Consider the following 11673-nt stretch of genomic DNA (forward strand, 5'->3'; position numbering starts at 1 on the left):
CTTGGTATAGTTTTCATTGAAAGACATGTGCTTAAATCTTGTTAATCTTTAAATTTACCAGAATAAAGTAGTTTTTTTAAAAAATAATTTAAGTTATAGGCTACATTTATGACTTTTCGTGTAAATGTATACATTTTAAAGTAGTACATTTATGACTTTAAATCTTGTCAATTTTTGATATTTAAAGTTTTTTTCAGAAAAAAAAGTTGTAAATTTAAAAACTTTGAATCTCATTTTACTTTTGTGTCTTAATACTCTGTCATAAAAAAACAAACCTTAATTAATACACTTTTTTTTAGATTTATAAAGACAAAAAGAATGTAACTGAATTTTAAAAAATGCTTTCAACTGAATATAATCAAGTTAAAATCGTAGAAGAGGAAAATTGAAGTACATTTTCCTCAAAACTAAAATTAAAATAAAATGCAAATATTTAGAATGCTAATTATCTTTGATCCATTCTAAAAGCAGTGATCTTATTTTTTAGGCCAAATCAAAAAACTGTTTTCTAGAACACTTTCTATAGAGCAACAATAGCTCTTTATAAATTTGCTTCCAAGTTGTGGGCGGGACTATTGGGGTGGAGCAACCCCAACCCCCTTTCCTCTCCCCATTGCAAGGAGCTTATATCCCAGCTGGTGTATTTTCTGTAACAAATAAGCTCTTTTTCAAACTGCCTTTTTTTCCTGCTCCCGATTCACAACTATTTGAATCAATACTCCGGCCATGTTTAGCTTAAGTTTCTTTTTACATGTCATCCATCAGAAAAATGCTACAAGAACATGTTAAAAACCCCAAAAGTACGGTTTATCGAGTCTTTAACGTGACCGATTATATAATCTTAGCCAGCAATTGCAAAAGTAAAGCAACAGCTAAATAAAGTGGTGAGAAAAAGTCTGCTCATCTCCTGATGCGTTTTCAGAAAACTGCAAGAACACAGCAAAATCCTATATATTTTTTTCTAATGATATGCAACATCACCAACTGAAATGTCCTCCACTTACACACCATCAAGTCACGTTAAACTGACTCAAGATTAACTAAAAAAAAAACAGTTCGGACCCCCCGAAAGGGGATCGTTTATAATAAAACATGGAAATTACACAGTAGTTATATAGGAACCTGCTAAGTTTATGGGGCAATCAGATCAATTTTTTTTCTTCTCTTTAAAAAAAAAAAAAAAGTCTAATATTTACATGTGAAAACATGCAAACACTGTAAGTGTAGATCTGAAGATCTACTTTGGCTATGAAAGGCTAAAATTTTACCCACAGATGAAGAAAATTTAGTTTAATATGCAATTTATTTTTATTCACTTAAAGTACAGGTCAACATTTGAAAGTTTTCACAAATACATCAGTCAGTATCAGTTCTTTTAAATTAGACAATCAATATATTAAATCTGACAAAAAAAAAAAAAAAAAACCCAAACACTTAACAAGTGTTTGTTATTAATTGTGGCTCCAGATTCCATCTCCATTGTTGGGTTTTGCATCAAGTGCTGAGGCCTTCCTGGACTCTGTTCAGATCTAGAAAAGATTTAAAACATGTTTGGAATATTTTATGGCTGCTGTCAAAAGTGAGTCAATTTATCAACCAATCCAGGATATCTCACTGAACCCAACAACAACCAAGCAATTTTGTCATGCAGATGACATATTGTCGTCAAGTCTGTAAATAAATGCAAAGGTTTAAACAAAAAGTAAACGTACTGTAGACGGCTTCAGAATCAGAGATGACCAACATCTGAGCGCGATCCAGCCGACTCGGATCTCCAATCTTCAGCAGGTGAGGGAAAACAATCTGGCACTCCTGGTTTCCAGGGAAACCTACTGGGCTGGGCTGAGGGGCAGGAGGCAGAAGAGGTCTGTTCACCTCCGTTTCTGTGCTCCAGTGCTTTGCAAAAGCTTCGGTCAGCAGCTCCTGGGAAAGAGCCGGAGGCTGCTCACTGGTCACCTCTTGTCCAGACCGATTACAGAGACGTGAAACTAAAGACTCGGAGGCGGTTTGGTCTGGAGGTCCGTCCATCTTTGGAGCCAAAGGAGTAGCAGTCCCTTCATCCCTCTGATATTTGGGAACACCACTGGACAGCTGTGAGCTGCCATTCAGGCCAGAATCCACCCTCGGGTCCAGTTCAGACCTCAGTGGAACTCCATAAAAACTGCTACAGACATCTGACGTTTTGGAGGCTCCACCAGTAGACTGTTTTTTCAAGCACCTGCCTTTGTTTCCTCTGTGTGGGAGTAAAGTGATATTTATTGTGATCAAACCACTAAATACATCATTGAATAACTTTTAGCCAAAACTTAACCCACAGTAATGAGTGAAAGAGCCCCAAACGCTTCTTGCTTTCTCTTAGCAGCACTCTGAAACAGGAGGAGTCAGTTTTTCAACAGCAGATATAAAAGCTGCTTCTCGGGTTCTTACCTCGACTGCATCCACCCTTTAGGCCAAAGTGCTTTAACCTCATTTTCTAAAAAGGTTTTAAGAAACTCTTCAATTTCTTGGTCCCCTTTGCCTTCTTTTTTATATTTGTCCGATTTTTCCTTTAGTACGTGGCTTAAACACTCTCTGCAGACCAGAAAATAGCACAAATTGGTTTAGATTAGGCTTATTTGACATCCGATTTCTTTAAACACTTTAAAGGTAAAATAGTCTCTAACCTGATCTCCTCATTCCATTTGAACAACTTCTTTGGACCTCCTTTTCTGCCAGCCCTCTCCTCCACATTGTCCTCCTCTGCCATCCTAGAATGTGGTAAAGAAAGTTCCTGGTGTTGGAGCATTTCAAACATGCTACCTCAGTACTAGATGCTCCAACGCCCACTTTAAGAATTTGGTTTCTTCATATGCGCGACAGCTTTCATTGAAACTTGCAACCTGCTCCGGCATGGATCTGCCGATGGATTCCTTAAGTTTCTGCATCGGCTCTTCTGCATAGACAGGCTCTTCCTACCCGAAACAAGTAACAAGATCAAAATACTGTAGAGACATTTTGGTAGAAATACTACAAAGAAAAGCCACATTTACCAGCTGTTTTATCAGTTTCCTCACTCGTTTGAGAAGCGTGTCTCTGCTGCAGGGCAGGAAGGACGACAGGTGTGTGTACACCTTGGAGCGCAGCTGGCCGCTCTGCTCTTGACACTGCAGCTCAATACTGAGGGTTGACAGTTAAAAAGTTTACTTATAAAATAATGACGTACAACTCCAATCACCCTTAGATCCATTGTAATAGTGTTCCCAGAGGTCTCTTAATTGTGCTGTTTTTAGCTAAAAATCAACTAACCTGTCATTTTATAGGACAGTTTCTCAAGTGTTCATTAGAAATTCCCCTCGGATTTGTGCGTGGGACAGTTGGTGTGGAGCAACCCCAGCCCCCCTTCCCCTCCTCTTTACAAAGCTTGTGGCCTGCCCAATAAATAAGCCCTTTTCAAATATATATATTTTATTAACTCTTAATTGACAACAATAAAATAAAACACTCAAATGTAAATTTGAGGTAAATTTTCTTTAGATATGTCCACCAAAAGAAAAAAAAAATCCCACCATAACATGTTAAGAACTATTCTAATCAGAGTGGGGCTTTAAAGAGTTTATGATAGTGCAAAGGGGCTTCTAGCTCTACCTACTGGTAAAGGAAGGTCACTGAAAAACTTCAGAATACACAATATTACCATCAATAAAAAGTTGTTGCAGTTAACTGTCTTTTAAAATCAAAAGCTAGATAAATTAGAATGTGAGATATTGTATAAATTTACTGAAAACAACCAGCAAGATCTGTACTTAAAGTTTTTACTAACCCTCAGCTCCTGTCGCTTATGGCCATTTAGTCGATACATTTCTTGCAATGCTTAAATTCAGTTGTGTGGCGTTACGTACATCTCCAATTCAAACCACCTTTCCAACTGTTTTAACCCTCGTTCATCCCACCAATCACAGAGCATAACATGGAGAGAAAACATTGCCAGTCTATGTATTTTTTTTCTGTCCTTGTAGGAGGTTCAGCTCCTGCATGTTTGTGATTTAAAGGTCAGAATTTGAAGATTTTGGTAAACTTGAGCTTCTCTATGTAGATTCCTGGACCTGATGTTCCCTTTTCTCTGCAATAACCAGATTAATAGCTGTGGTTCTTTAACACCAGCTTTTAAAAACAAAGAAAAAAAAACACTCAAATGCACTACTAATCATTATAGTAAATAGTTTTGGCGCATTTCTCAAATTCTTGATCAGTGGAAAAGTACATAAATGGAAAATACCATCTGTATTGTGAGATACTTACTCAAGAAGGACAGAATTGATGTCTGGACTGAAGAATTTCAGTTTTGACTCTCCCTCTGAAGTCCTAGCCGCCTGTAAGACACGTGTCTCATGTTAAAACTGAAGACCTCCAGCCAGTCCAATCAGAACGAGGTCTTACTTCTATCAGTTTCCCGATGTTTTCCTCCAGAGCAGGAGGAAGCCCCTCTGGCAGAGGAGCACACGGAGCAGAACCAGAACTTTGTTCCATCAAGATCTGGACTGCCTCCAGATGAGGCTTCAGTTGAGAGGTGATCTTTGCTTCTTGATGCTGGACTTCATGGTCACATGTGACCTTTGACTGCGTCTGACCATTTACTTTGGTCTGACTCGTCTCTGCAGTTGGAAAAGATGATTCTGGTGACAACGTCTCCTCACTGGCGTCTAACAAAGAGTCCAAATCGATGTCAAAATCCACCGTGTTGGCCGCTTGGATAAGAGCGTGGTCATTGGTGGAGCCAATCAAACTGAGGAGGGGGTCGGTGAGCGCCGGCCCTCCACTCCCAGCTGCGTCTGCGGGGAACAGTGAGGCTTTGGGGGCACTGATCACAGCAGTCACCCGTTTAGCCTCTTCCATATTCTGACGTTCTTTTTCTCTTTCAAACTTTCTCAGCATGCTGGTGACACTCAGCGCCCTGACGGTCCTTTTCTTCTTTCTGACCTTTGAGTCTTCAGAGGCAGCTTTAGTCAGACCTCTGCGAATAAAACAAGGCCTTAGAAGAAAAATTGAAACCAGAAAACAATCTTGGATTAAATCTTACCTCATCTTTAGACCTGGATTGCTTTTCAGTTCTTGACTGGCTTGGCAACGCTTCTTCTTTGGCTTGTTCTGTTCACAATCAGAGCTGCGTTTCTGGATGTGGTAAGATAGTAGTGTATGTAAAACAAAACAAAGTAGCCAATTGATAGTCATTTAATCAAATCAGCTTACTTTTGTGAAGTCAAATGAGACGTCATTAGTAGGAATGTCCTCGGACTCAGAGTCTGAAGCCTTTCTGAACTGTAGTAGCCCAGAGTTCACGTAGAAGCCTCCAAATTTGGTCGTGATAGAAGATGGAACAAACTCATCATACTACGGAGAAGACAAAGGTGACAGAACAGTTCAGGAACCAGTCAAGTGAACAATGATGATCTTAAAGACCCACTCCAATAAATAGTGTTTTTTTTAAATCATTTTATGGCATTTTCCTCATGATGAAAGACAAAGAAAATAAAGCTTAAAAAAAATAAAAGTTGCATTTCTGCGTATTTGTTCACCCAAATTGTAAATCAGGAGCAGACAAAAAAAATGCTTTAAAAAGGATTCTGACGCTTTTACTTGTTGACAACTAGATATTTGTACGTCGTCATTTTCCTTGTTTGAACTATCATCTAAAAAAAAGCTTGGATATTGCTTCGCTTTTTTTTGTAACACTAATGTTTGGTAAATAAAACAGATGGATGTCAGGAAGTGGAGGCAGGCTTACTCAGGTGAATCTCTAAAGTAGTACTGCCGTTCTGCAGAACCTATGTCCTAAAAAAAGTACGACACGTTACTAATTTTGGCTAAAAACATAAAACAACGGGAACACTTTTACAATAGATCAAATATGATTAAAGCACGACTTTAAACATCTAACCAGTGGGGCTAGAACCCATAAAAACACCTCATAAAGACTTTGGAATGCTCAAAAATAGACGTTTATGAGGACTCACGGCCTCAGAGTTGTCAATGAAAGAATCCTCGTCGTCATAGCCGTATCCAATATCAATCAAGTCCTGAATGCGATCTTTTTTATACATGCCACCCTGAAAAAAGATGGACAGATTTTAGGAGGAAATCACTTTTATAAAACATCAGATTTCTAAACAACTACAATATCATGGAACATTTTATTAATTTCATAATTCTATTGAAAAATTAAATTAAAAATAGATCCAGTTTAAGATATTTAAAGTTTTTGATTAAAATTTTAAGTAAAACAAATATCACCTTGCAATCATATTGTCTTCTTGTTTTCTGCATACATGAAAAGAAAAACAATTGTCTGACTTGTCTTAAACTCACATATTTTTCCTCAAACTTTCTTGCAATTGAAGCAACTTCATCATTTTCCTCCTTTTCTTTCTGCTGGAATCCGTTCAGTTGATGATCTTCTGGTTTCTTTGTCTGAAAATAAGATTTTTTTTTTAGCCAAACTTATGGCTTTATGTTAATTTATATGGTTGGTAATGAAATAATATATCTATCTATATATATATATATATATATATATATATATATATATACACAAGTCCTTATTTTGTTATTTTACACACACTATCCCACCTTATCATCAAGCAGCTGACGGTAGTTGAACTCTGGAAACTTCTGCTCGTCCGGCTGGAACAGTTTAAGCTCGAGCCGAACTGTTTTGGACCGGTCACAGAGGTTCTCCTTCATCCCACCAGACGGAACCAGAACGTCAGAGAACGAGGGCCGACCGCAGCTCAGTGTGGTCAGCGGGACCCTCCGGGATTCAGCCATGGTTTCTGAGCCCGCACAGAGACACGGTCGTCCTCTGAGCGCCGCATCAACATGAGACCAACCAACCAACGCAGGTGCGCGAGCGCCTTATCACTGGTGGCACGTGCACGACATTCCAGCCAATCAGAAACGGGTGTTGACTTTCTAACAATAATGACGATGAACAAAAATGTCAACAATACACACCCTTTCCAAAAAATTCGAAAAAAAGGGAAAAGTGTCTTATTTTCTTAAACTTCATAAAAAAACTTTAATTTATTTTGTTTAATTGATTTCAAATAGTTTATTTTTACACAAATTGTTCCAGCTCATTAAACCAGGATTCTAAAAGATTAGAATACCGTGGGCTACAAGCTAAAGTCTTACTGAAATAGCAAGATTTTTCTTAGTTTATTCATTCAAAACTGCTTTTTTAAATGAAAAAAACATTTTAAACACAATTTTATTGAAATATTTGGTTTACAACTTAAACAATAACATTTCAAATACAATACTTGAGTGTTTTGTTAATCAAGGCATTGACAAAAAATTGCATCTGGATTACTTTACCTTATTTAAGAGTACAATAAACAAAATAACAATTGCACGATAAAGACCATCAACAAATGAGAGCTTCCCTTTATCTCATTAGTGACACTATATTAGTTTTTGTTGTAGTGACATAATTTTTTTCACCATGCAAGACATTTTTATTGTTTTGTTTACATTTGCAAAACATTTTTCCTAATATTTTAACTCCTTAAAAAGTGTGCTGCAATTTTTAGGGACTATGGATAAGTTTGCAGATGTTTTAAAATTCTTTTAGAAATTTTAAAGAAAACTTGATTTTTTTTTTCTTTTATTGACCAACATTTCATGTTTTGTTAAAAACATCACATTGATAAGTTGCTGCATTCAAAGCTAAACTTCTACTCCTACCCCTTAAGACTTTTTTTGTCAAATGTCAAATGGACCCACAGAGCACTGCAAAGATGTCAACAAAATTGCACTTGTTGCATGAACACCTGCAATGTGCGCTTCTTACCACTAGAGGTCACTAAAGATTTGTAAGAAAAGGCATAACAATAAGTGTAAATCATCCACTAAAACACATTTTTGTATCTTATTTTTCATTACTGGTTTGTATTTTACAGCTAGAATTTCCCAATGTAAGACGTGTTCATGGTATGAAATGACAGTAAATATTTCTACCAAATCAGCTTGTATTTCAAGAGCAAATTACATAAATGATAAGTAAACATTCTCTGTGAATCTGGAATGAAAAGTTTAAAAATATTACATATTCAAGTGATCAAAAGTACATATTTAAAAGATAAAATTAAAGCTTTAGCTGTGACTGCATGATGTTACTTAAGACACTTCAGGAAAAAAAATGCAAATCCTGGACTTTTCTCATTGCTTCCAGACCGCCTGCAGTGAATTGACTTTGACAATTACAATAACGGGATAATTGCTATCTGTCAGCATACATTCAGTGTCAGCCTATCACAAAATAACCAATCCAAAACAGATTCCTTCCACACACGTGCCTGATCTGCATAACACCCGGTACCCCACTTTGTAATTATAAATGAATTTCATGGTGTGAGGCTTTTAATGCAAATACTATGGATCTTTTTTTTCCCCCACTCACCAGCAGAATGGTGTTCGTCTGTGTGTGTGTGGAGGATCAGATTGCGAACAAGCTTTGTTTGACGAGCTTTCGCTCTGAAACGAGTTAATGGGATGGAAGTTATTTGCCTCCCCAAGCTGAAGATGCCAGGCTCAACAGAAGTGTTGAATTTAAGGCAAAAAAAGAGGCGTCATTAAATGTGCAGGACACAATGATCTTAACACACCGGGGAGGACAAAGCCAGACAGATGGAGACAGCAGGGAAGCCCGGCTCTGCTTGTGTGCTCCATGGTCTGGTCAGTGACACAGACTCCATCCAAGCAGGATCAGAGGGAGGAAATTGGAGGACAATGCAGGAAGAGGGGTGTGGGGGATCAGTCCAAGCAATTGGGGAGGCAGTGTCCCAGAGGTGAATAATTTACTCATTCATTAGCTAGACCAAGCAGTAGACAAAATTAATTAACTTGATCCTTGAGCCTCACAAATTGCTTGTTTTGTTCTCAATTTTTGAAAGTGAAGGTTTTAAAATTAGTCCTGGCAGATGAAGGTGATTTAGATATTGACTAGTAGTCATAAAATGGCTAAAAACATTATTTTTCTTTTTAAAGTTTGTTTTTGCCATTCACCCTAATGTCAATTTTGTACTAAACTCTAATTTCATATCATAAAATATATTTTTTTTACTTTTGAATCTTGTTATAGCACTAAATGTTAATAAAATCACAGCATTCTGACTTTCAAGAATGCAAATATCTCCAAACTCATGCAGCTAAACCAGCTTCTCCTAGTGTCCACGGAGGACGTTTAAGACTTCCCAAAAATGCCAAACATGAAAACAAAAGAAATGCTTCCTCTATGTTTCCAAGATGGAGAAATTTAAAGAATAATCTCAATAAGCACGACAGAGCTAATTAAAAATAATGCCAGTCTTTAAATGATAAAATTACCAGTTTACACCAGTTTCTGATTTTATAGCGGGATGTAACTGTTTACTATCAAAGTTCAGTTTCATGCTTCTCCCCCATCTGTCTCTGTATGATAACTCCAAAATAAAACAACCTCTTCTGAAAATAAAAGCCAAAGTAATAATAAAATAATAATAGAATTTATGAATAAATACAATAACAAATAATAAAAATAATGCCCTTTTTTCCTGTCAGTCTGGAGGATATTTGCCACATTTTCCAGCAAAGTCTGAAAAGTTGATTTCATCACAAAAATATATCAGAACTTCAAAATAAAAAAAAGATAAAAAAAAATATACAACAATCTTTTACTATAAAAGATTAATCCCAGTGAAGGTCTTGCTTTTTGTGTTTTTTACCATGTTCTTGTGGCATTTTTCTCACGATGGAGGACAAAAATTTAAGCTTAAAATTTCCCTTCTGAGTACTTCTTCATTTAATTTGTGATAAATCAGGAGCAGACAAAAAAGTGTCATTTGAAAAAGCTCTCAGTTGGTTGCAATGCAGTAATTGAAATCGGCAGGTCAAAGTCTCACCACTCCATTTCATTCACTTACAGACAAATCTACATCAACGTTTTTGTTTTCCTCGTCTGAGTTGGCGTTTGGATCAAAACCGTACGGCTGGATAGCTCGGATATTCCTTGCCGTTTTTGTTTCACCAAAATTGTACATGTTGTAAGTGGTTGAAAGCTACAAGGAGAGTATGAACAAAGGTATGATGGGATATCAGCTGAAGCTTACTTTTGTGCCAAAACTCACTGGCGAATTTCAGATTAACTCCTACACAAACCTTTTTCTAGAAAACAACAAAGTTTTTTTTTTTTAGCTGAAAAACACAATAATCCTAAATATAAGACCATCGGAAACACTGTTGTAATAGATCAAAATGTGATTGGAGTGGGACTTTAATCACGTGAGTTCTTACTAAAATACACAAAAATCAAAATGGTTTGAAAGCATGCATGTTCCTTTGACTTTTAACTGATGTGACAGCGAGCATGCAGCTTTGAAAGGACTCTTAAGGTTGCAGAACTCTGCTCTCCGAAGAAAAAGGAATATGTTGCTGGATTTTGCTTTTCAACTTCATATACATGACATTTGTTTGCTTCTTGTCCTCTCCTGTTCTGCATTGAAAGATTGGAAATCTCTGCACCTTTACACTTTCCTCCAGGTTTCTGCTTTTGTTGTACTCCTTGTTGCAGCAAACCTAACCCTAATTATTATATTTTTTGTTGCCTGAATGCATGAAATTCTATGCATTTTCAGAGCAGAGGAAAGTAAGAGAATTGTTTGTGGTTCAGAGAAACTCTGAGAGAAGAAAAATGTTATCTGTGAGTCTCATCAGCCGGTCATGCAGTAAACCAGGCAGGACTTGCAGCTGGTGATGGGGCGCCTTTCCGCTTGACCCTGAACATCTCAGAATTTCACTAAGCAAAACATAATTGTCAAAAAGTATGTAAATTAAGAGTCATTTAAATGGATGAATTACATATTTTAAGACCAAATGAAAAGGAAATAAAGTTAAAACAATCTGTTTCCTCCACTGGGTGGCGCTCCTCCACTGATCCTGACTGCTGTCAGGCCCTGCTAACTTTGATTAAGGTTTAAATTGGCTGAATTTAATGAACGCTGCGTAATTAGGCAGGATAACAGCTTTAATTGATAAGTAATTATTTGCCACAAATTGTTATTAATTCTCCGGCTCTGTCGGAGTGATGTACCCCCCCACGCCCCTCCTCCTCCCCTCCCCCTCCTCTCCTTGCAGCATTTTTCTGTTTATGTAAACAAGCAGAGATAAACAATTAGGCATATGTTAGAAAAGGATTTTCCGGCGGGGATCATCAGGCTGTGCTTTGGTGGAGTGGCAGTTTAAGTGAAACCATTTGCTCTCGGTGATGTTTTTGAGCTGATGTTGTGAGACATTAATTTTTTAATAAATAACCCTGTCAGAAAGTGTTTTAAGCATAAAAAGTATGGATTTATGGGTGTCTTTCTCTTCTATTGGTGTTGAGGGAACACCTTTCTTTTTCTTTGTTTTTATTGTTTCTTTTTTTTCCCTTTTCTTTTCGATGAAGGACTGCTGTCACATGTTGGATGAAAAGTGCTTTCTAAATCAGGCTTGACTGACAGGTAGATTGATTAACAAATCAGGAAACACCTGACAGTGGGAGGTCCTTGTCCGTTTTAAGTCGGATATTTTAAATATAGAAAATTGGGATTGTTTAATACACACAAACAAACATATATATATATATATATATATATACATATTTTTTTTAAAAACAAAAAATTG

General features: G+C 36.9%; 1 protein-coding gene across 3 annotated transcripts; it reads right to left on the minus strand.

The window, feature by feature from the left end:
- Positions 1–1284: 1284 nt before the first annotated feature.
- LOC112137094 (ubinuclein-1) lies at positions 1285–6885 on the minus strand. Of its 3 annotated transcripts, none has more exons than XM_024259222.2 (14): positions 6604–6885; positions 6343–6444; positions 5991–6083; positions 5227–5367; positions 5057–5124; positions 4417–4990; positions 4279–4349; positions 3030–3156; positions 2827–2951; positions 2664–2747; positions 2428–2571; positions 2316–2366; positions 1713–2233; positions 1285–1529 (listed from the first exon to the last, which is right to left on the minus strand). In XM_024259222.2, exons 1-14 carry the CDS (start codon positions 6799–6801, stop codon positions 1495–1497), a joined length of 2334 nt encoding a protein of 777 aa, XP_024114990.1. In that variant the 5' UTR covers positions 6802–6885; the 3' UTR covers positions 1285–1494. The 3 variants fall into 3 exon arrangements, with proteins under 3 accessions (XP_024114990.1, XP_024114989.1, XP_024114991.1); XM_024259221.2 differs by having other exon boundaries at positions 5057–5148; XM_024259223.2 differs by lacking the exon at positions 2316–2366 and having other exon boundaries at positions 5057–5148.
- Positions 6886–11673: the final 4788 nt, after the last annotated feature.

Source organism: Oryzias melastigma, linkage group LG1, assembly GCF_002922805.2.
Source record: "Oryzias melastigma strain HK-1 linkage group LG1, ASM292280v2, whole genome shotgun sequence".
NCBI lineage: Eukaryota > Metazoa > Chordata > Actinopteri > Beloniformes > Adrianichthyidae > Oryzias > Oryzias melastigma.

What these genes read in the sequence shown, in the direction of transcription:
- LOC112137094 (XM_024259221.2), bottom strand. Translation starts at nt 6,801, where the DNA reads ATGGCTGAATCCCGGAGGGTCCCGCTGACCACACTGAGCTGCGGTCGG. An exon ending in GAAAGTTTGAGGAAAAATAT is followed by an intron (nt 6,084 to 6,342) that starts GTGAGTTTAAGA and finishes ATCTTTTTTCAG; the next exon opens with GGTGGCATGTATAAAAAAGA. An exon ending in GGGCTCTTTCACTCATTACT is followed by an intron (nt 2,234 to 2,315) that starts GTGGGTTAAGTT and finishes ACTCCCACACAG; the next exon opens with AGGAAACAAAGGCAGGTGCT.